This window comes from Dromiciops gliroides, chromosome 1 (assembly GCF_019393635.1).
Source record: "Dromiciops gliroides isolate mDroGli1 chromosome 1, mDroGli1.pri, whole genome shotgun sequence".
In the NCBI taxonomy this organism is placed as follows: Eukaryota; Metazoa; Chordata; class Mammalia; order Microbiotheria; family Microbiotheriidae; genus Dromiciops; species Dromiciops gliroides.
The window spans coordinates 62,019,149-62,043,913 of record NC_057861.1 but is presented as its reverse complement, the minus strand read 5'-3'; the positions used below and the strand labels follow the sequence as shown (position 1 = coordinate 62,043,913).

Genomic DNA, 24,765 nt, shown 5'->3' with positions numbered 1-24,765 from the left:
ATCCTCTGTGCCACCTAGCTGCCCCTACCTTGACCTTTTTTCCTTCCTCTAAACAGTGTCCCTTGGCAATCACATTCTTTCCTATATCTTCAATGACCACCTCTCTGCTATGCCTACCTAATCTATAATATGTCTCTAGTCCTAACCTCCCTTCTGAAGTCCAGACCCACATTTCCGACTGACAGTATAGGATAATCTCCACCTTGATGTCTCACTAACACCTCAAATTCAACATGCTCAAAGATGAGCTCTTCATGTTTCCTCCTGAACCTGCTCTTCTTCCAAATTATTTCCATCAGTGAAACTACTGTTCATTTGGTCTTGTATGTCCCTAATCCTGAGGTTATCATTTACACTTCCCTTTGCCTCACCTCCAATCAGTTACCAGATCCCATCAATTCCATCTCTCCAACATCACTTGCATCCCTTTTCTCTCTTCTATTCCCATAGCCACCCGCCATCCTAGAGCATCCCCATTGCCTCCTAATAAGTTTTAACACTTCTACTTTTCCCCCTTCCAGCTAATCTTTCATCCTTCTGTAAGGAATTTTGTTTTAATGCATATTTCAAGTTACAGCATTCCTTTGTTGAAAACTTTTCTGTGGTTCCCTATTGCCTTTGATTAAAAGTCAAACTCTTTGAATTCAAGAACCTCTAAAAGGGATTTTAACATCCTTGCCATGAATTATTCCTCTCCACACACACTCTTTGCTATAGCCAAACTCTACAAGTTTATGACACTACCCCTCCCAAAAATAAAAATCCCAAAGTGTGCCATGCACTCCTAGGCTTCCATGCTTCTGCCCAGTCTACTTCTCAGGCTTCATGCATCCCTCCTCCCCAACTTTCCCCAACTTCTTTTAAAAGCCAATACAAAAATCTACCTCTTCCAAGAAGTCTTCCCTACTTTGGAAGACTTCTTCAAATTTCACATAGCACTTTGTTTTGTAACTCTCTAATGAAATTATCAGCCCTATGGTATAATATAGATAGCTACCTGTCTTACCCCCTACTAGCCTGCATTCTCCATAAGAGCAGGTATTGTATCTTAGCTAAATTTTGCATCTTTCCCAGGACAAGCATAGAGCTATGTATACCATAGGCTCTTTTTTTTTTTTTTTTTTTAGTGAGGCAATTGGGGTTAAGTGACAGTCACATAGCTAGTGTTAAGTGTCTGAGGCCAGATTTGAACTCAGGTATTCCTGACTCCAGGGCCAGTGCTCTATCCACTGCGCCACCTAGCTGCCCCCGATAGGCTCTTAATAAATGCTATGGCTTAATAACTGATTGACTATGAAAGCACATTGGTCTCAGGTTTTGAACTAGAAGGGAATTTAGAAATAATTAATCCAACACACTCACTTTACAGGAGAGGAAACTGAGACCCGGACAACTTAAGTGGCTTGCCCAAGGTGATAGAGAACAAATAGTTAAAGATAACTCTAAAGTTATAAATATAGGATACTGGTTGAACGGGGGCGGGAATTGGGGTGCTACTCCCAGAATCTGTCAGATTAGAAGGAGCAAGTCTAAGGAGGAAGGTGATGAGCTCAGTTTTGGACATGCTGAGTTTGTAGTACTTATGGGACACCTATATAGGTACTTTTTTTTTTTTTTTTTTTTAGTGAGGCAATTGGGATTAAGTGACTTGCCTAAGGTCACACAGCTAGTAAGTGTTAAGTGTCTGAGGCGGGATTTGAACTCAGGTCCTCCTGACTCCAGGGCTGGTGCTCTATCTGCTGCACCACCTAGCTGCCCCTATAGCTACTTCTTGAAGGTTGTTGGAGAGGAAAGTCTGGAGCTCCCCTGAGATGAAAGATTGAGATTAGGGAATCATCTGGCAAAGAGGTGGTGGTCCAAGCTGTGGGAATGAATGAGATTGAAAAAGGGGAAAGTCTAGAAAGAAGAGGCCCTGGAAATTTTTAAAAAAGGAAAAAACAGAAATAATAATAATTTTTAAAAACAAACAAAAAATTAAATTTAAAAAAAGAGGTCCAGGACAGATCTTTGGGAAACATACTCACTGATGGAAGTTCAAGAAGTAGAAGGAGAAACAGCAGAAGGATGGGTGAAAGGGAGTGGTCAACAGTAGCAAAGACTGCAGAGCTCTGGAATGAGGCCCTTGAGGAAGTAGGAAGGAGTCCAACCAAAGGCGTGGGTAGAGGGATGAGCTTTAGTAAGGAGAACACAATGTGAGAGCTGGGTGGCTGTTGGGATATATAGACTGTTAGAGCTGGAAGGGTCCTTAGAATACAATGTCAGAGCTGGAAGGGCCCTTAGAAAACAGAATGTCAGAGCTAGGTGGACTGTTGGGATATAGACTGTCAGAGCTATAAGAGTCCTTAGAACACAGAATGTCAGAGCTGGGAGGGACCCTAGAACACAGAATGTCAGAGCTGGGAGAGAACTTAGAACACAGAATGTCAGAGCTGGGAGGTACCCTGGAACACAGAATGTCAGAGTTGGAAGGGACCCTAGAACACAGAATGTCAGAGCTGGGAGAGAAGTTAGAATACAGAATGTCAGAGCTGGGAGGACTCTAGAACATAGAATGTCAGAGGTGGGAAGATCATTAACATATAGAATGTCAAATCAGAGAGGAACCGCAGAACATAGAATATGACAGCTGGGAGGGACACAGAATATCAGAGCTCAGAGAGACCTTAGAACATGAAATATCAGAGCTCAGAGGGACCTTAGAACACAGAATGTCAGCATTGGAAGGGGCCATAGAAGATAGAAAATAAGGCCTTAGAACATAGAACATGGAACGTTTAGGGCAGAGAGAGGATCTCAGAGACCCAGCACTCCAGAGTGGCTAGTCTCCCTGCTGAGCCATCATGGCACAGGGAGGAAAAAGCAGTCTCTTGGCCTCACTGCTGGTGGGATGGAAGGAAACTTAATATGGGGGACGGGTGTGAAGCAACTGGGAGAGCTGCAGACAGTCTCTCCTGGCAGAAATGCAAATGAATTTGAAAATAGTAATCGGCGCTGGAAAGAGCGCTTGAGTCACCGCAGTTCCGTGGGCTGGTGAGAGAGGGCGGCTCCATGAGCCGCCCACAGGGGCCCATGCTTGCCAGACGCAGACCAGACACGGCCACACACACACACACACACACACACTTGGGCAGCAGCATGCATGAGCACGAGGCCCCATGAGCAGGATTCTCTCCAGCCTGCTGGTGCTTGGTGGAGGGGTGGGGTGCTGTGTCCCTGGAGTAGGGGCTCTTAACCTTTTCCTTGGAGCCCAGGGGCAGTCAGTCTAGAGAAGCCTCTGGCTCTCTTCTCACAGTCATGTTTGTTTCTTTTAATAATATTTTATCCCCCTCCCCCACCCCCAGTAATTACATATAAGACAATTTTTTTTTTTTTTTAGTGAGGCAATTGGGGTTAAGTGACTTGCCCAGGGTCACACAGCTAGTAAGTGTTAAGTGTCTGAGGCCGGATTTGAACTCAGGTCCTCCTGAATCCAGGGCCGGTGCTTTATCCACTGCGCCACCTAGCCGCCCCATATAAGACAATTTTTAACATTCATTTTTTGAAAATGTTGAGTTCCAAATTTCCTCCCTTCCCTCCCTCACCTCCCCACTCCCTGAGATGTAAGCAATTTGAGAATCATGTTTTTAAATGCATAAGCCAAAATCCTTAGGAATACAAACGAAACCAATTAAATTGAAATCAAGATGTCATGGTTGCCCTTGTTCAAGGTGAAATCCGGGTTAAGAGCCCTTGCCCTAGAGTTAGTTATCTTTGACCAGAGATAGATGGCAATATGATATCTTGGATAAGTCACTGGATCCAGAGGCTGAAGAGCCAAGTTTGAATCTTGCCTGCCTGTGTGACCTTGAGCAAGTCCCTTCTCCTGAGCCTCAGGCTCTTCATTTGAAAAAAGGGGATGGACTAGATTCTCATACAAGCTTGCCAAAATTCATCAAGTGGTCACACAGTCACCTAGAGGGTCCGTCATACACACTCTCTCTTTTTTTTTTTTTTTTGGTGAGGCAATTGGGGTTAAGTGACTTACCCAGGGTCACACAGCCAGTAAGTGTCAAGTGTCTGAGGCTGGATTTGAACTCAGGTCCTCCTGAATCCAGGGCCAGTACTCTATCCACTGCGCCACCTAGCTGCCCCCGTCATACACACTCTCAACCTCACAAACATGCGGCCAAGTGTTCCGTCACACCTACAGCTTTACCTTTTCAGTCACAGGCCCCATACCCTCACCCTGTCACCTAGGCACTTACACAATAACATGAACCTCTGGATAGTACTCTAGGGGATAAGAATGCTGAACTTGGAGTCAGGAAGACCTGAGTTCAAATTCTACCTCAGACACTTACTGGCTGTGTGACCCTATACAAGTCACTTAACCTTTCTCAGCCTCAGTTTCCTTTTCTATAAAATGGGTATAATAATAGCACCTACCTCCCAGGGATCTTGTAGGAATCAAATGAGATAAGATATGAGTGAGTTTTGCAAAGCTTAAAATGCTTTGTAAAAGCTATCATTATTATTATTTTTTTTTAGTGAGGCATTTGGGGTTAAGTGACTTGCCCAGGGTCACACAGCTAGTAAGTGTTAAGTGTCTGAGACTGGATTTGAACTCAGGTACTCCTGATTCCAGGGCCGGTGCTCTATCCACTGCGCCACCTAGCTGCCCCCAAAGCTATCATTATTGAGAAAAAAAAGCTAGCATTATTACTGTCTAGCTGTACTCCAAATCAGGGGATCAGGGAAAGCCTAAAGATCCTCCATAGTTGCCCCTCTATCTCTGCTAATGGGAGCTGGGGGGCACAGCCAATAGACTGCTCATGATCACCTGCTTCCTCTTCCTCCTGTCCCTCTGAATCCCTGGGGAAGAGGGACCAGGCTGAGCCATGCCTGACTTTGGAATCTATTTTCTTAACAGTCTCCATTTTTATCATAATAACAGAATGAAAGGGAAGAGAAATAGGGCTTGTGTGTTCTTGGCTGAGCTCCTGAGAGAAAACAGGGCCCTGGGCAAGTTACAGAACCTTCTGTACCTCTGCCCACCCCTCTGTGCTGGAGAGGGTCAGCTCTGCCTTATACCCCACACAGTCCTATCCTGACAGCAGAAAGGCAAGGCCCTGTCCTTAGGAAGGGGACAAGCTCGGTCCAGCATGTCCCAGGAGAGGGTTCTGGGGGTGGGGGTCACAGTTATCTCACACTCTCTCTCCATGACTATCCAGTCCAACTTTTTCCCCACTCAGTCCAAAGGTGCTAGGCAAACATGTTTCCCTAATATGAAGGGACTAAGCTGTTGGGGGCTGGGTTCCTCCTCCCTCCCTTCTGCCTAGATGCTCCTCGGGCCAGGCCAGGATGCTGATCCCACCCTGGGGGAGAGATGGCTTAAAGTCAGTCAACTAATTAGAGGAGGAGTAATTGATGCCCAGGCTCATGCCATCTGCTGAGGCATCTGTGGGGTCTTTGCCTCCTGCAGAAGGAGAGGCAGCATTGGGAGCCCAGATTGGGGGGGGGCAACAGGAGAGCAGGCCACTGGATTGATTTGGGGGAAGAGCAGTCTACCCCTACTGGGAGGAGTGTGGACAATGGGGGAGGGGAGCAGACAGGACCAGATATGTGGGAAAGAGGCAAGGAGCAAATCAGGGAAGTCAAGGAAGGAGGCCAGAACTACCTAGTAAGGGCTGGATAAGGAATCCTGCCTCGTTCCACTGTCACCCAGGCTTGCAGTCGCTGCTTCAGGCATAGCTGGGAGAGAAAAGGACCCCAATTCCAAGGTTCTTTTTGCTCAGGTCCCTCATAGCTCTGACATGGTACATTCTACAGTTCCTCTGAATTCTATTGTTCTAAGGGCCCCCTGACCTGTTGAGCTAGGTGTTATTGTGACAGTGGGATTGTATGTGCGTGTATGTATGTATGTATGTATGGGGGCAGGGCTGCAACAGTTCTCCCTAAACCCACCTCGCCCAGGATGGGTCATCACCATCCTAGTGGAGTCTCCGAATCCTTTCTGCCAAACCCCAGAGAGAGGTCTGGTCCCATCCTTGGGACCACAGGCCACAGGCCCATGACCATGTAGCCTGACACAGAATATTGGCCACATACACGTCCCAGCAGGCATCCTAAGAGAAGGAACCTTTCTTCCTGCAAGGCCAACTTCAGAGATGATAGTTTCTGACTATCTTTTTGCCCAGGGGGCAGCTAGGTGGCATAGTGGATAAAACACCAGCGCTGGAGTCAGTAGTACCTGAGTTCAAATCCGACCTCAGACACTTGACACTAAACTAGCTGTGTGACCCTGGGCAAGTCACTTAACCCCCATTGCCCTAAAAAAAAAAAAGATACCAGTGAACAGGACCCCCCTCCTCCCTACCCCCGCACCCCCAGTGCCTGATTGTCTGACGGTTGGCTGGGGTGGGAGAGAGCAGAGGAAAGCAGAGAAAGATGACCTCCATTAACATTCCCACGAGATTTGACTTTGGAGCCTGCCTCCATTTTCCCCATCTGTAAAATGAGCATAATAATCACTGCAGCATCCATCCTCACAGGATAGCAGGGAAGCTGTAATGAGATTATTGCTTTAGAGTTCTTTGCAAACCTTTAAAATACCATTTAAATGACAGTTGTGTTGTCATTTACAATGGTGCCAGTGACAATGATAATTTTGTTTACTGGAATCTAAGCAAAACAGAGTTGGGAAGTTTTTCCCCAGGGAAAAAGAGGAGTATCGGTCAAAAACGGTGGGTGGGAGTTTTGGGAATAGGGGTGGGGGTGCTCTTCTGGAAAGGGGAGTTCATCTCAGAGCAGGGTATGTTTGGAGTCTTCCAAGAAAATTTGTTTTGCTTAACTACGTGAGTTACAAGGGTTTGTTATCTTTACAAGGTTATAAGTGCTTTCTTTTTCTTTTCAATGGGGGAGGGGAGGAGTAAGAGAAGGACAGAGAAAAAGAGAGACAGAGAGGAAGAGAGAGAGGGAGAGGCAGAGAGAGAGAGAGAGAGAGAGAATGCCTGTTAACTGAAAATGTAAAAGAACAATCACCATCATCATCACTACCTTCTTTCTCTTTTTCTTTCTTTCTTCCTTCCTTTCTTTGGCGGGGAAATGAGGGTTAAGTGACTTGCCCAGGGTCACACAGATAGTAAGTGTTAAGTGTCTGAGACCGGATTTGGACTCAGGTCCTCCTAAATTCAGGGCTGGTGCTTCATCCACTGTGCCACCTAGCTGCCCCCTTTCCTTTCTTTCTTTCTTTCTTTCTTTCTTTCTTTCTTTCTTTCTTTCTTTCTTTCTTTCTTTCTTTCTTTCTTTCACCACTACCTTTCTTAACCTTGGACCAAACCCCTGTCTCATCGAACATAAACTTCTTAATGGCAGGGATTGCTTTGTTGCATCCCCCACACCTAGCACAATGCCTAGCACACAGTGGGTGCTTTTTAAAACCTTGTTGATCAGTTCTATTGGGAAGAGGAGAAAGTCATTCATAGAGTGTGGGGGAGAGAAGTAGACTTGCAGACAGAGTGGTCCCACCGAGTTATCCCATTAAGACTCAGCTCATCTCCCTCCACCACCATCAGCACATTCTGAGAATTCATTCTGGACAAGCAGCCAGCATTGGGGGTGACTGAGGTGGGCAAGCAGGTACCTTCTGCTTACCCGCAAGTTTCTCTCTTACAGCTCCAGCTGACCCCTGTGAGAACAACCCCTGTCTTCATGGTGGCACATGTCAAGCCAACCATACCACCTACGGCTGCAGCTGTGACCAGGGCTTCACAGGAGAGAACTGTGAGATTGGTGAGTCCCCCGCCCTTGAAACTCCTCCCCCTCTGCCATCCTGTACCCTGGAGCCTATGTGCAGTCTGAGGGGGAGCCAGTCAAGTGAACTGGAGAACCACAGACCCTTAGAGCCAGGAAAGGATCTTTTTGAAGAGGCTGAGGCCCAGAGAAAGGAAGCCTTGCTCACAAACATGGCATGTTAAAGGATAGACCAGGATGTGGATGCTCAGATCAGGGCTCTCCTCTGCATCCCAGCTGTCTCTGAGCTTAATCCACCAACATGTATAAGGACCACGAAGATAAGGAAGAGTTCAACTGCAGACAGGGGTGTGTTGGCAAACATTTAACAATCAGCTTTTTTGGGGGGGGTGAGGATGTATAACAACACATTTTTCAGTATAATCTGCATAATCAACCTTTTTCATCACTTTCTTAAATCTAGACCATCAACAAAACAATAACCAAGCCCTGATTTGTAGTGTTTACTGATTTCTGAGGTGTTGATACTGACGCTGAAAATGTAATAATTGGCTCTCAAAAGCCCTGGCTCCAGAACAACACTGGACGCAAATAACACGGTGGTTTTAGGGACTGCAGAATTGGGCATTGGGAGAAACCTTAGAGATTTAATCTAATCCAATTTTCTCATTTTATAGATGAGGAAATCAAGTGGGGATGGGCCTTGCCCAAAGTCCTACAGGGAGTAAAAAACAAAGACAAAACCAAAAGCAGAGTTTGAATTGATACTCCAGTCTTCTGAGAGGCAGCGTGGTACACAAAAAAGAGCATGAGATTTGGTGTCAAGAAGGACCCGGGGTCAAATCCTAATTTTGCCCTTTCCTTTCTGTATGACCTTGAGGAAGTCATTTCCTCTCTATGGGCCTCAGTTTCCTCTTCTGAAAAGCGAAGAAGTTAGACTTGATCATTCCTAAGGCCCCTTCCAGCGCTAGAGCTATGATCCCATTGCCCTTTCCACTGCTTCATGAGGTTGGGCACTCAGGGCCCAAGGGAAGATGGAGCTGCGGCTATCCCAAGTGGTGTTATCAGATCATAAGTCTAGTGATGGAAGAGAACTTCGTTGAGGCCTAGGGAGGGGAAGGGCTTGCTGTGGATCAGGTAGATAGGATTTGAACCCGGATCCTCTGACTCTAAGTCCAGCCCTCTTTTCCTCCGTCCCACGCTGACTCAACAGACCTGGACAAAATCAACCTTATTGAGCAGTGAGGCTCCAGCTCAGTCCTGCCACATCTCCAAGGAAAACCAGCCGGGACCACAAAAGGAGAACAGTGAGAAGGATGAAGGCCTGACTTGTTGGCCTTTTCTGTGAGGGGGTGTAGGGAAAGAATTGTGCCTTGTTCTCCAGATTCTTGACCCTGGAGCCTGTTCCTGGCAGGACTGGGAGGGAGCCTGGCCCTCTCCCCACCCTGGGCTGGGCTGGGGTAAGTCCCTCCCTGGATCTCAGTTTCCCCATCCGTACAATGATGGGATTGGAGGAGATGGTCTTCCAGTTTCCTTCAGGTGCTAACAGTCTGTGGTTTTAGGATTCTTCACATAAGCTGGCTCCTGCCTCAAGGCTGGAGAGTTGGGGAGGATTGGGGGCAGCAGAGGAGGGGGTGCAGTAATCAAACTCTACTCCTCTGCCTGGAGCCTGCATCGGCCCCTCCTTCTCTTTCCTGCCCACACCCCCTCCCTCCCCATGCTCAGAGCCTGCTTATTTGTGGCAGCTCTTGTGGGGCCCTAATTAATGCTAATTGCTGACGAAGCTGCCTTCTCCATCTGCTGGAAAGCCACCCAGGGGGGAGGGGATGGATTGCAGGGTCATGGTCTCTGCTTTTGGCTCAGAAACCGGGAGCTGAAGGGAAGTGGGGGAGGAGGCTTGAGGGAGGAAAGGAGGCTGCCCTTTGAACCCGGCGCCATCTCCTCCCCAGATATTGATGACTGCCTGTCAAGCCCTTGCCTAAATGGGGGCACTTGCATCGATGAAGTCAACTCCTTCATTTGCCTGTGTCTGCCCAGCTATGGCGGGAGCATCTGTGATAAAGGTGAGATCATTTCTTCCTTCCCATTCTACCAGGCCAGGCCAGGACCCAGGACTCTTTGCCTGTTCTCTCCTGGGCACACCGCTCTTCTCCCTGGTTTCTCGGACCCTCTCCAAAAGGGGTACAATTCCATGTGCCCTGTCCCATCTATTGCCACCCTAGACCTCACTGAAAACAACCTGAAGCTAATTCTACCCACTATAGCCAAGGAGATCATATTCCCAGGGTGACCATTGCCTCTGGCTCAGTATAAAGGAGGAGAAAGAGTAACCCAGGGAGGCTGTCAGGGAGGAAGGAAAGGGCAATGGCCCCAAAATGGGAGCGAGTTCTGAACCCCGAATAGTTTCCCTTTGAGCATCTCCGTTTCTCTCTGACACAATGAAGTGAGGGTGGGTCACTGAGAGGGAAGTGGGTTCCTTGAAGGGGTACAGCGGGTAGAGAGATAAAGGTTCACTGATGAGGAGGGTGAGAGTTTAATGAAAGGGCTGGGGAGGCCAGGGAAGAAGATCAATTCTCAAGGAACCAGGTTGAAAGTTTAGTAAGGACATGGGGCTCAGAAGGCAATCAATTAGATGAGTCCGTGTTTCTAGCTCCTGCATGTAGGGAAAGATGGACCTCTTTTGGGGTTTTTGTTTTGTTTTGTTTTGTTTTTTAGTGAGGCAATTGGGGTTAAGTGACTTGCCCAGGGTCACACAGCTAGTAAGTGTTAAGTGTCTGAGGCTGAATTTGAACTCAGGTACTCCTGACTCCAGGGCCGGTGCTCTATCCACTGCACCACCTAGCTGCCCCTAGACGGACCTCTTTTAAGAAGGTAGCTATGGAGCACCAGCCCTGGAGTCAGGAGGACCTGAGTTGAAATCTGACCTCAGACACTTAACACTTACTAGCAGTGTGACCCTGGGCAAGTCATTTAACCCCAATTGCCCCCCCAAAAAAAAAAAAAAAAAAAAAAAAAAGAAGGTAGCTATGACCCCATGTCCTAGTCCAAAAAAGAGGCGATATGATACAGTGGAAAGAGCTCTGGAATAAAAGTCAAGGAACCTGGTTTTTAGTTCTAGATCTGTCCTTAGCTACCTGTGTGACCTTGGAAAAGTCCCTCACCCTACCTGAACTTCAGACTTCCCCTCAGTAAAATGAGGAAGTTGCTTGATGCTCTTCTAGTGATGACCTTCTCCAGATCTTTTGATCTATGACTCCCTCCCATTCAGCGATCCCCAGATGCTAAAAATATGCCAGCAAGAGGAAGTCAGTACTTTAAGCTCCCAGACTTCTCTGGGCCATTGAGCGGGGATGGAATGGCTGGAGGGAGCAGAGCCCTGGGGTGCTGGAGGAGGGTGGGACGTAGGTCTGGCAATCCCAGTAATTGCTGATCATTTGGAACAGTGCCTTGGCTCCTTGGCACTCAAGCTTTGTGTAGGTGGGTAAGTGGGTAGATTGGTTGGGTGAGGTCATAGAGGTGAAAGAATAGGAGTTCCCAATTCAGGGATTCTAAGTATCACCCCCCCCCCCGTTCTGGCCCTAGACACAGAAGGCTGTGACCACAGTTGGCACAAATTCCAGGGACATTGCTATCGGTACTTTGCCCACCGCCGGGCCTGGGAGGATGCAGAGAGAGACTGCCGCCGCCGAGCTGGCCACCTCACCAGCGTCCACTCCCCCGAAGAACACAGCTTCATCAATAGTACTGGCCTGGGACATCAGGGTTGGGAGGGACATGGGTGGATCCTAGGAGATGGAGAGTCAGGTTGGGAAGGCCCAGCCATATCCAAGGCACTCATCAGCCGTGTGACACTGAGCCAATCACTGCCTCTGTCTGAGCTTCAGTTTCTTTGGCTATAAAATGAGGAGGACATTTATACTTTTGCTTCATAGGACTATGAGAAGAGTGCTTTGTAAACCTAAAAGTTTTATAAAAGTGTCAGTTGTTGTTATCACTGTGGTTGAATCCAAGGACCCTGGGCCCCTGGGACAGTTGCTGTCAGATGTGGGGTATGGCCATCAGTGGTCTCAGCACAGACTCTCCTCGGGTGGTGGAATTTCCAGTGGCCTCTAGTCTACCCCCCTTGGGGATGGTGGGAGGAGGGGGATCCCACCGGCCTAGATCCCCAGTGATGGCCAACTTCCCCAACCCCCTGGGCTGGGGCATTTCCCTCCTCAGGCTTTGGACATGAGAACACCTGGATTGGATTGAATGACCGGATTGTGGAGAGGGATTTCCAGTGGACAGACAACACAGGCCTGGTGAGCTGAAGAAGGGAGAAGTCAGTGGCAGGGATATAGTGAGGTCTGGTCCCCTGACTTGGCCCTTGGTAGAGGGAGGAGGGTTGAGTCTGAGGCTCCCTTGAGAGGTAGAACTAATATAGGGTAGCAGAAGAGATTTGAGGTGTATGGGGAAGAGGCTGGGGGTCAAAAGACATGGGTTTCAGTCTTAATTGCCACTAACTTGCTGTATGACCTTGTACAAATCACTTCCCTCCCAGTTTCCTTATCTATAAAATGAAAGTATTGAATTAGATGCTGTCCAAGGTCCCTTTGAGAGCTAAAATTCCTAATGGAGACTATTCCCCTGAGTTGGTCCTGATTCCAATCCTAGGAACAGAGAGAGAAAGAGCCATGGGCTCTCTCCCTGCTCCAGAAAGCTAAGCATTGACCAGGGAGACCTCAAGTCCAGCAGTGCCCTGGGGAGAGGAATCCTGAGCCAGAAGAGATAAAAAGAACAGAAAAAACTTTTCTCTCTACCACCTTCATCAAATTAGAGATAGGGCTGACACTTTCCCTTTCCTCTAACCCAACAGCAATATGAAAACTGGCGGGAGAAGCAGCCGGATAACTTCTTTGCAGGTGGGGAGGACTGCGTGGTAATGGTTGCCCATGAGAGTGGCCGATGGAATGACGTCCCCTGTAACTACAACCTTCCCTACGTCTGTAAGAAAGGCACAGGTAACAGCAGTCTCCCCAAGCATGGAGACCCTAGGAAGCTGAGGGTATGGAGTAGGGCAGAGTGGTGAAGGATGTATTGGGGCTGGGGAGAGACAAAGGGACAGAGAGAGAGAGAGAAAGAGAGAGAATATCTAATGACCCATGGTGGAATATAAGGAGATAGGGAGATCCTGGCCTGGGGGTCATGGAACTTGGGTTCTGATCCTACCTCTGCCATTTTCTGGTTATGTGACCTTGGGTAAGTCTTTTCCCTTCGGTATGTGTCACTTTCCTTCAATGCAAAATGGAGTGGTTAGACAGGATGACCTCTAAGGTCATTGAATCCTAGAATGGAAAAGACTTTCAAAGCCATGTAGCTCAACCACCTACTGTATTCCATATCATTCTAAATGTTAACCCAAACCATAAAGTAACCCCATTCCCATAGCATTCCAAAAGCCTGCAGAGTCAATCCAAGTTGAAAGTGAAGAAGTGTTTCCATATGCGAGTGGGAATGGGTTGTGGGCAAATGGGATGGATTACAGAGATTAGGAGGCTGTCATAAAAATGCTGAATCTTATCTTGAGACCAATAGAGGACAAATACACACAATGGTACATGTCATGGGAATGGGTGGGTATGGATACAAATTTTCCATATGTATCTACCATGTCATATAAATCACAGCTTAGTTTATGTCCATGAACCCAAAGGTCAAGCATTCTATTTTTCTCTCTGTTCCTAAGGTCAAGGGTCTTAAGTAAAGATCTTAGCCCTATTTAGGGGCCACTAGTCTATACCTTCCCCATTCTAAAATTCTATGCTCTAAAGTCCCTTTCAATTCTGCCATTTTCTGTATTTCTATCAGAAAATACCAAACCTAGAGAAGGAAGCAGGCTACTGCTAAGGGAAGTCTTTCCTAGGTCTCATTATCTCTCCATGGAAGACTTCCTGTTCCAGAGGGAGGTCCTCTCTCCTTACCCCCATACCCACATTCCCTTTGATACATGGCATTTTCATTTCTGGGCCAACCTGACCCCAGGCTTGTCCTCTGACCCATTCTGACTGGGTGCTGGCCCCTGTGTCCTCAGTGCTATGTGGCCCCCCTCCAGCGGTGGAGAACGCCTCGCCAGTCGGCCCTCGGAAGGCCAAGTACAGTATCCACTCGAGTGTGCGCTACCAGTGTGACAAGGGCTTCACGCAGCACCACGTGGCCACCATCAAGTGTCACAGCAATGGAAAGTGGGACCGGCCCAAAATTGTCTGCACCAAACGTAGGTGACTGCCCCCTCACCCTCTGCCCCAGCCCTAACCTAATCCATCTAACCAGCCTGCCAAATGGTGTCACCTCCATGGAGACTGAGCAAGGCATGGAGGAGCAGATTTGCTTTTCTGTAACAGTCCAAGTATTTAATAAATGCTTGCTGATTTGATTTCTTGGGAAAGGAAATGGAATAAACCAACATCAATGGGAGGAAGGTGTGGGGGGGTTGGGTCTTGATCATCTGTGAAGCTGCATTATTTTCTCTCTGCAATAAAACAGTTAGGAGATACCAATAAGAGTGATCAATGCGGAAGTGAATCTAAAGTCTCAATATGGGCACTCCCACCACCTATGCAAACCCCACCCCACCTATACCTTCTCCTCCTGTGTGACTTGCCTGCATCCTCCCAGAAATCTTCCACCTGAGTTCTATGCTGTTTGAGCTCCAAATGAGATAATATATTAAAGCTCTTTGCAAGCTCTTTCTGTCTCTCTTTTTCTCTCTGTCTCTGTGTATGTGTGTATCTCTCTCTGTCAGTCTGTCTGTCTCTGCCCTTCTCTCCCTCTCCTCCCTGTCTTTCTCTCCTCTCTGTTTCCCTCCTCCTCCTCCTCTTTCTCTGTCTCTCTCTGTTCTCTTCCCCTCTCCTCTCTGTCTCTGTCTCCCTTCCTCCCTCTCTCTTTATTCATATACATATATATTATTACATATACATATATATTATATACATATATATTAGCTATTATAATATTATCATCATTATTATTGAGGAGCTAGAAAATATAATGGATAGCATGCTACACCTGGAGTCAGGAAGACCCAAGTTCAAATACTGATTTTCACGCTTACTAGCTATGTGACCCTACCCAAGTCACTTAACTCTTCTGTGCCTCATTTTCCTCATCTTCAAAATGATGGACTTGGGCTTGGGGTCCCTTCTTACTCTAAAACTAGGATCCCTGTGATCCCCAGCTCTTGCCGAGGCATGACTTGCTCATCTCCCTTGCCAGTCTTTTGACATGCTTTAAAGTAGTGATGTTGAACTCAGATAGAAAGGAGACGGTGAATCCCTACATAAGGACCCCCCTGGGCCACACATGGACCTAGTTTTAAAATGTTACGTTCCCTATGTTGTACTGTGTTTTGATTTATTTTGTCAAATATCTCCCAATGACGTTTTCATCAGATTCGGGCCATGCTTGGGAGTGTCCTAGGCCACATGTGGCCACATGTTTTATTTATTTTATTTTTTGGGTTTTGTTTTTTTTTTTTGTGGGGCAATGGGGGTTAAGTGACTTGCCCAGGGTCACACAGCTAGTAAGTGTCAAGTGTCTGAGGCCGGATTTGAACTCAGGTACTCCTGAATCCAGGGCCAGTGCTCTATCCACTCCGCCACCTAGCCGCCCCATGGCCACATGTTTGACACCTGTGCTTTAAACCTCTGCTCTTGTGCTGTTCTTTGGAGTCTTTGCAGCCTCTCGAGCACACCGCATACCCCTCCATTGCCCTTGGGGTGGCCACAGTTTTAATTCTTGGAAAACTGTCATACTTCATGCTTCTTCTCTGGAAGAGTGTTATTTTGGAAAAGATGGGCTTTTGTTCCAGAGAAAAGCTTGGGTCATTTAAAAACCTTGCCTAATTTCCCAAAAGCAATTCAGTTTGCTCTCTTCTTCCTCTTCTCCCTTTTCCTCCCCTTCATCTTCTTCTTTCTTTCTCCTCTTCTTCCTCTTTCTCCTCTTCTTCCTCTTTCTCCTCCTCTTCCTCTTTCTCCTCTTCCCATTCTCCTTGTTCCTTCCTCTTCCTCTTCCTCTTCCTCTTCTTCTCCCTTCTCCTTTTCCCCTGCTCCTCCTCTTCCTCCCTTTCCTCCTCCTCTTTCTCTTTTTCTTCCCCTTCTCTTCCTCTTCTTCTTCCTCTTTTTCCTCTTCCCTTTCTCCTCCTCTTCCTCCCCTTCCTCTTTCTCTCTCCTCTTCCCATTCTTCTCTTCCCCTTCTCTTTCTCTTCCTCCCACTCCTCCTCTTCCTCTTTCTCCTCCTCCCCCTCCTCCTTCCCTTCCTCCCCCTTCTCCTCCTCCTGCTCCTCTCAATTCCAGGCCTGGAATTGTCCATTTCCATCCAAAATAAGGAAGCAACCTATTTCAAGGGTAAAAGCTCTGCTCTGGAATCATAATACTTGGCTTCAAATCCAACTCTGCAGCTTGGAATACTCTCTCTCCTTCCTCCTGTTAGTCTCCTGGCTTCTTTCATGTCCCAGTTACAATTCCTCCTTCTACAGGAAGCCTTTCCCGATCCCCTTAATTCTAGTGCCTTTCTTCTGCTGATTATTTCCAAGTTATCCTGTCTCTATCTTATTTGTATATAATTGTTTGCATGTTTTCTATCCCATTCATGAGTTCCTTGAGAGTAGGGACTGTCGTTTTTAAAAAATATAATATATTTTAAAATTTTATTTCATTAAATATTTCCTAATGACATGTAAAAAGTTAACATTCATTTTTTAAAATTTTAAGTTCCAAATTCTCTCCCTCTTGCCTCCCCCCAGCCCTGAGAAGGCAGACAATTTGATATCGATTATCCATGTGAAGTCATACAAAACATATTTCCATATTAGCCTTGTTGCAAAAGAAAACCCAGCCCCTCCCCCTAAAAAGGAAGAAAGATAAAGTTTTTTAAGAGCATGTTTCAATCTGCATTCAGAGTTTATCAGTTCTCTCTCTGGCAGTAGAGAGCATTTTTTCATCATGGGTCCTTTGGGATTGTCTTGGATCATTATATCGATCAGAGTAGCTGAGTCTTTTGCAGTTGATCGTCATTCCAATAATGCTGTTCCTGTGAACAATATTCTTCTGGTTCTGCTCACTTTACTTTGAATGAGGTCACATAAATCTTGAAGGGATTATCTTTTGTCTTTCTCTATATTTTCAATGCTTAACGTAGCAACTAGCATATAGTAGGCATCTAATAAATGTTTATTGACTGACTGATTTTCTAATAAATGTTTATTGACTGACTGATTTTCCCACCTGTATGACCTTGGGCAAGTTACTTAATTTCCCTGGTCTATATAGAAAGTGAGGTCCCTTCTAGCTCTAGGTCTATAATGTTTTATGTGCCCACTGTATAGGGTATCATCCATCAAGCTACATACCAATGTCTATACAATAGTCATTCTTTATCCACTTGTTTTTTTCTGTGTTGATAGTTAAGCTGACCCCTTTGAAGTGATTTTGGATCCCAGTTAGGAAGCTCTACAATGAGTCATAATGTCATCCACAAACAGGAGCTTCTGGTTAACCTTATCATCTATAGAAAATCTGTCTCCTATTTGCACCATACCCCGGACACCCTCCAGGATGGTGACAGATACCTTTAGCAAGCACACAGTTCCCTCTGTGATGCCCCGGGTGACATTTATAATCAAAGTTCTCTCTGTCACATCTTTTTAAGAAATATTGAATGGTTTTGACAAATGCACAGGAAACACTTTGTTGGAAGAGAACCTTCCCAGAGATGCTCCAGTGTCTTGGATCAAATGCTATTTCTTTCTAGTCCACAAACAGCAGGGCCAGGGAGAGCTGCACCCTTCGGTCAGCTGTGACATGGGAAAGATGTGGGTGTAGAATATAATTTACAAAAGCCTGTTGGCTTCTATTCTTAGGCTTGCATCAAGTGCTTCCTCACAGCATGTATAGAATATGGCCATTAAAAAATATAGAAATGGGGGGGGCAGTTAGGTGGCGCAGTGGATAGAGCATCGGCCCTGGATTCAGGAGGACCTGAGTTCAAATCCAGCATCAGACACTTAACACTTACTAGCTGTGTAACCTTAGACAAGTCACTTAACTCCAATTGCCTCACAAAACAAAACAAACAACAACAAAATATATATATATATATATATGTATGTATATGTATATATATATATAAATGGGGAAGTAGACATATGGGCCAGTAGGCATTGATATGAATTACCTACCTGTTATTTTTTTTTGCAGGGCAATGAGGGTTAAGTGACTTGCCCAGGGTCACACAGCTAGTGTCAAGTGTCTGAGGCCAGATTTGAACTCAGGTCCTCCTGAATCCAGGGCTGGTGCTTTATCCACTATGCCATCTAGCTGCCCCCGGTACCTGTTTTTTTTTTTTTTAAACAAAAGTTGTCATAATTAATTTAAATGATTAAATGTAATTATTAAATTTAAATTAAAGTATTTAGATTGTATTTACTTTGATCAATCAACAAGCATTTTTTTAACTGATTACTATGTGCCAGCTACTCTGGTAAGCTCTGGGGACACAAGGAAAGGCAGAAATAGTCCCTGCCCTCAAACAGCTTACATTCTAATGGGGAGAAACGGCATACAAATACACATACACAAAGACTTTAGCAGTTGAGGGACCCAGAAGAACCTCCTACTGAAGATAACATTTGAGCTGAGACTTGAAGGAAGCAGGAATTCTAAGAGGCAGAGTTGAGGAGGGAAAGTATGCCAGGCAGGGGGAGCTTCTGTACTTTAGAGATCCCTAATTTCATTCACCAACACAGCTTCTACACCCTCTCTGGCTTCATAAACAGCCTTTAAAAGATGGTGCATCCAAAAACATTCGCCACTTGGCTAACCTGGAGATGAATTTCTCAGAATTTAGCCAGGCTAGTCCTTGGATAGCAGACACATCATCTGTTGCTAAGCCCAAACTCAAAATCTTTCTAGCTTGGTTGGAATTGCCAAACTCTTTGCAAACCCTAAAGTTCTATATAAATGATCATTGTTGTTGTTGTCGTTGTCATCATCATCATCTTAGTTGTGGTTATTGTCATTGTTGTTGTTGACATAACTTTCAAGAACCCAGGGCCACATCCAAACCACAATGAGGAATTTTATAGATGTCATTGTCGTCATTGTCATCATCATAATAGTGGTAGTAGTAGTGGTAGTCTAGTAGTAGTAGTAGTAGTGGTGGTGGTGGTGGTGGTGGTGGTGGTGGTGGTAGTAGTAGTGGTAGTGGTAGTAGTGGTGGTAGTGGTGGTAGTAGTAGTGGTGGTGGTGGTGGTGGTGGTAGTAGTAGTGGTGGTAGTAGTAGTGGTGGTGGTGGTGGTGGTGGTAGTAGTAGTAGTAGTAGTACTGCTGCTGCTGCTGCTGCTGGTGGCGGCAGTGGCAGTGGTGGTGACAGTAGTGATGGCTATAGTGATAGTAGTAGTAATAATAGAAAAAGAAAATAGTAGTAGTAGAAGAAGAAAAAGAAGAAATAGTAGTAGTGGTGGTGATAGTAATAGTAGTTGTAGTTTGGGGTTTTTTGTAGGGCATTGAGGGTTAAGTGACTTGCCCAGGGTCACACAGCTAGTAAGTGTATCAAGTGTCTGAGGCCTGATTTGAACTCAGGTCCTCCTGAATCCAGGGCCAATGCTTTCTCCACTGTGCCACCTAGCTACCCCACCCCAGTAGTAGTATTAATAGAAGTAGTAGTAGTAGTAGTAGTAGTAGTAGTAGTAGTAGTAGTAGTAGTAGTAGTAGTAGTAGTAGTAGTAGTAGCATTGATAATATTATTCTGTTCATCAAAAATAGAATATATCTACCACATTTGGGTTCTAATATCACAGTCCCTGACATACTATATGTGGTATTAGAAATCATGGTAAAGAAAACAAAACACACTCAAAAAGACTTGTTTTTCAGTTGTTTCAGTCATGTCTAACTCTTCATGACCTCATTTGGGGCTTTCTTGGCAAAGATACTGGAGTGGTTTTCAGTTTCTTTCTCCAGCTCATTTTACAGATGAGGAAACTGAGGTAAACAGGCTTAAGTTAGTTATATAACTAGTCAGTATTTGTGGCCATATTTGAACTAAGGTCCTATTAATTCCAGGGCCAGCATTCTATCCACTGCATCAAAGACAGTAAGGACAGTTGAATTAGCCAAAGTATATACATAGAGGAGGTCCATCCTAGAAGCATCACAGTTTGGAGAGCATTTTCAAGATGTATAGAGGCAGCTGGGTACCACCATTGGACCCATTTCTGGGCCTATCATCAAGAAGACCTGAGTTGAGGTCTCAGACTCTTACTAGCTGTGTGACCCTGAACAAGTTACCAAACCTCCCTCTGCCTTAGTTTTCTCATCTATAAAAGGAAGATAACAATAGCACCCACCTCTCAGGGTTGTTGTAAGGATCAAATGAGCTAATATTTGTAAAGCACTTTGCAAACCTTAAAGTGGTGTATAAATGCTAGCTATTGTTGTTACTATATCTGAAAGAAAGGAGGATACCAAAAACTTAGGGGGAGAAGTCAAAAACATGATTATCATTCCCCAAAAGATAATCAAGAGAATATCACTAACTATTGACCCATATTTATGGCCGCTTTACCATTTCTAAAGACCTTTGAGAACAATCTCCACAAATACCAAGGGTATCCCTGACAAAGTTATGAGAAAGGAATAGGCAGGCATTCCCAGATGGCAATCTAAAGCAGACTACATCTTTACCATGTCCAATTGACTGAATGGTGCCTATCTCCCTGTGCTCATTTATTTGTTAACTCAATAGTGTGAAATCCAACCTCAAAGGCTCTCTTCCAGTAAGGTGTCTCTTGTAAGTATCTCAAAAGCATCCATGGTTCCTTGAAAGACATAAAAACATGGGGCAGATAAGTGGCGCAGTGGATAGAGCACTGGCCCTGGATTCAGGAGGACCTGAGTTCAAATCCAGCCTCAGACACTTGATACTTACTAGCTGTGTGATCCTGGGCAAGTCACTTAACCCTCATTGTCCCAACAAAAAAAGAAAAAGAAAAAAGAAAAAAAGGCATAAAAATAGACCCCTCTGATTATTACAATCAAGCAGAGCATAAAATCAGATGTATGCTTGCTGTCCAGCACACTCCAAATGAAAGATGTCCTTCAAGACAGCAAGGTTCTCCAGATGCCTCTATTTGTAGATGACATTGGGCTGATTACATCAAGCCTTGGAATGTTGCAGAGCCTCCTGCATGAGATTCATGATCACTCAAAAGAGTTTGGCTTAAGGATTCACATGGGAAAAACCAAGTGGATGAAGAATGATTATTGTCAAATCACTAGAAGACAGTCCATTGAGTTGGTCCATCCAGACAGTGCAGAAGGACAAATGAACTGGATGCAGAATTGAATAGGAAGAAGAGAGTAGCTGGATTGCCTTGGGGATATTGTGGGCCACTCTTAATGGACCTCCAAGTTTTTTTTCTTTATGAAACACACTTAAACCCTATTCTTCATGGGATCATGACTTAAAACTGGAAAAGAACTTAGAGGCCACATAATCCTTCCTTTTTCTCTACAGATGAGGAACACGGCCTGAGAAGTTCAGTGGCCTCCCTTAGGCAACACAGGCAGAAAGTAGCAGATCTGGGAATTTGAACCCATATCCTTTGACTCTAACGCCATTATACCTCTCACTGCCCCACTCTGTTTCCTACAAGTCATGCAGTACCATAGTATCTGAAGAGTGAAAGTTATAGGTCACCCAAAGGACAGTGGAGGGGAAGATGGTGGGTGAGAGCAAGCTGTAGCATTTTGTCAATGGAGAATTGTAGGAGAAGTGATATAAAGAGTTGTATGGAGCCAGCTAGGTGGTGCAGTGGATAAAGCACCATCCCTGGATTCAGGAGGACCTGAGTTCAAATCCGGCCTCAGACACTTGATACTTACTAGCTGTGTGACCCTGGGTAAGTCACTTAACCCCCATTGCCCCGCCCCCCCCAAAAAGAGTTGTATGACCAGAAAATGAGGTGGGACAGCCAAGTGCCAAGAGTGAAGGAGAGCCAGTGGACAGCCTGTGTGCATGATGGAGACCTAGTCAACCTCAACAGAACCAAAGGAAGCCCCTTCTCTCCCAGAATGTTGAATGAATCTTTATAAAGAAATTAATGGAGGATACAGTCAGAAGTGGGCAGCTATGTGGCAAAGTGGATAGAGTGCCAGGCCTGGAGTCAGGAAGACTCATCTTCCTGAGTTCAAGTCTGGCCTCAGACACTTACTAGCTGTGTGGCCCTAGGCAAGTAACTTAACCCTATTTGCCTCAGTTTCCTTATCTGTCCAATGAGCTAGAGAAGGAAATGGCAAACCCAGTATCTTTTCCAAGAAAACCACAAATGAGCCCCCCAAAAGTCTGACCCAACTGAAACAACTGAGCAACAACATGGACAGAAATGACACCGGGTCAGATGGCAGGAATGTGTTACAATCAACACCATTGGAGACAGCATGTGTGGTGATGAGAGCTTAGACCTACAAGAGCTGCCGTACTTCAAAGTATCTAAGTATTGATAATAATTTTGTGTGACATTATCTTCAAGCAGAATAGGGCTTCATGTGTTTGCAACAGTAGAAGTGAGATATAGAATCTTATGGGTCCAAAGCTCCTTCTAGCTCCCACCACCCCAGCCTTCATTTCCTACTTTATTCATATCTCCATCACCAATCCAGGTCCAATTCCCCCCCACACACACCTCTTTGAGAACCTCAGAACAGGGGTTACTATGGTGACTTGCTCCAAACCATCCTCCACATAGATGCCAAAATGATATTGCTAAAGCACCAAGATCTAACCATTCCCCTGATCAATAACACTGGTGACTATTCTTCCTTACTTCGCATCTGGCCTCAGACACTTACTAGCTGCGTGACCCTGGGCTGGACCTTTAACTCTGTTTGCCTCAGTTTCCTCATTTGTAAAATAAGCTAGAGATAGAAACGGCAAACCAATCCAATATCTTTGCCAAGAAAACTCCAAATGTGGTCACAGAGTCAGACACGACTGAAAAATGGCTAAATAAGAACAATAAAGACTAAATATTCCCTCTTCAATGAAATATTTTTTCAATCTTATGGGGTAGGGGAGGGCAGTATGTGTTTAGCTTACCTTATTTACTAACAACCTTTATCCACATACAGAGCAAAAGATGAATGTCAGCCTAGCCCCATGTGAATAATCAGAATCTAAATTCACAGGGTTTAAAGTAGAATGTTGTCCATATTTGTTTCTCTCTCCCTTGTAGCTCGTAGGTCACACGCTAAGGCGTCATCACCATCACCACCAGCATCACACCAGCATCATCACCACAAATCTCACAAGGAGAGGAGAAAAACACAAGAAGCATCCCAAGATGGACTGGGAGAAGGAGGAGGAAGACACTTTTGCTGAAGGACTAAGGCATAGGAAGCACACCCCGGTCCCCCATCTTGCCAGATTCCTTTCTCTTCCCTAACCCCCTTTGTAAAAGCCCTCCATCCCTATTTCTCACCTCCTCCATGTTCTCACCTATATTTGAAAATGGTCTGTCCCTCACCAGACCTCCGGTGTAATGTCCTAATCAAAGGAAAAAACAATAAGGAAATGTGTATTATGCTTGGGTTTAGCCTTCTGTTTAGAAGGCTGATTGTTTATTTGTGGTAAGGGAATTTGGCACATGAAAATGCATTTGGGGGGCAGCTAGGTGGTGCAGTGGATAAAAGCACCGGCCCTGGAGTCAGGAGGACCTGAGTTCAAATCCGGCCTCAGACACTTGACACTTACTAGCTGTGTGACCCAGGGCAAGTCACTTAACCCCCATTGTCCCTACAAAAAAAAAAATTTACTTTATGAATTCCTTCTCCCCACTGGGAAACCCAGAATAACCAACACACTGATGTGCCATTGGCCCTAGTCAGAGCTGAAACTTCACCTAAGACAATTAATTATCCTTGGGAAAAGACGGATAACACAGATATACACATGACTTTATTGATTGTTCTCCCCCATCACGGACATTAGCCAATGTTAGATCTTTATGACATGACAGATACACATCTGCACTGCACACCTGTGTGCATGTGCATCCTATTTTGGTCTGAATATAAGATTTGACATTTTTTTAATCACAACGTCCCAATTCTTGTAGTATATCCCACCCATCTATCCATATCCATGCCCACTCAGTTACTCAAAAACTCTTAACCTTCAACTAGGATGGGACAATACTTTTAGAATGTTATGGGGGTGGGGACGATGATTAGTCAGGGTTGATTTATATTCACAGCAATATGACAGATGAGGTTGAATTAAATGGACTCTACCGGTTCTCCCAACTCTGAGATTCTATGATTCGAAGACTCAGAGAGTCAAATTCTATGAGATGTTAAGATTCCATGACTCTGAGGTTAACTGGATTCTCAGATTCTGTTTGGGAGAATCTATTATTCCTACTGTCTAAGAATCAGTGATTCTAAGATTCTGCGATTCTGAGTTTTTAAGATGCTTTGCTTCTGAGACCCTATGCTTGGCAGGATAACAGGATGACTTGGATTGGCAGGGCTCTGGTTCCTTCATACCTCTTGTCTTCAGGGGGCCAGGCCTAGGGGATCTGAACAGCTAGCAAGGAATAGAAGCTCCCTGCCAGTCTGAGAAAGGGGCCAATTTGTCTACAGCTCTACCCCCGTTCTGCCATAGCTCAGGCATCGATAGTCTCCCAGACTGAATTTTCGTCCCAGGCCCTTCCTTATCCCCTCTCTAGCTGCCCCCGCCATTCCCCACCCCACCACTCTCTCCCCAAATCCCTCCCCCACCCGAGCCTATTTCCAGCGGCTGGCTGGTTGAATAGAATGCATAAAACTCAAAGTAGCAACACCCACCTGTGATCGTATTGTAGAAAGGTTTGCAGTATTAAAAACACACATACTTTTTTTAAAACAAGGGTTTTCTTTTTAAAAACAACAACAACAAAGATGTAAGAAAGAATGAACGTTTCTCCCTGTCCAGAGAAGCCCCGTCCTACCCCCAAACCCT

The 24,765-nt window shown here is 45.4% G+C and overlaps 1 protein-coding gene across 2 annotated transcripts in view; it reads left to right on the top strand.

Moving 5' to 3' along the window:
- The window catches only part of NCAN (neurocan), a 70,324-nt gene extending 47,150 nt beyond the window's left edge, over positions 1 to 23,174 (top strand). Inside the window, exons 9-15 of one of the 2 annotated variants that reach the window (XM_043964432.1) lie at positions 7,654 to 7,770; positions 9,681 to 9,794; positions 11,314 to 11,472; positions 11,950 to 12,032; positions 12,587 to 12,731; positions 13,802 to 13,984; positions 23,000 to 23,174. In XM_043964432.1, coding sequence (XP_043820367.1) covers positions 7,654 to 7,770; positions 9,681 to 9,794; positions 11,314 to 11,472; positions 11,950 to 12,032; positions 12,587 to 12,731; positions 13,802 to 13,984; positions 23,000 to 23,145 — 947 coding nt within the window. In that variant the 3' untranslated portion in view covers positions 23,146 to 23,174. The remainder of the gene's footprint in view (positions 1 to 7,653; positions 7,771 to 9,680; positions 9,795 to 11,313; positions 11,473 to 11,949; positions 12,033 to 12,586; positions 12,732 to 13,801; positions 13,985 to 22,999) is intronic. The other variant, XM_043964439.1, reaches the window with a different exon arrangement.
- The last annotated feature ends 1,591 nt before the right edge of the window (positions 23,175 to 24,765 follow it).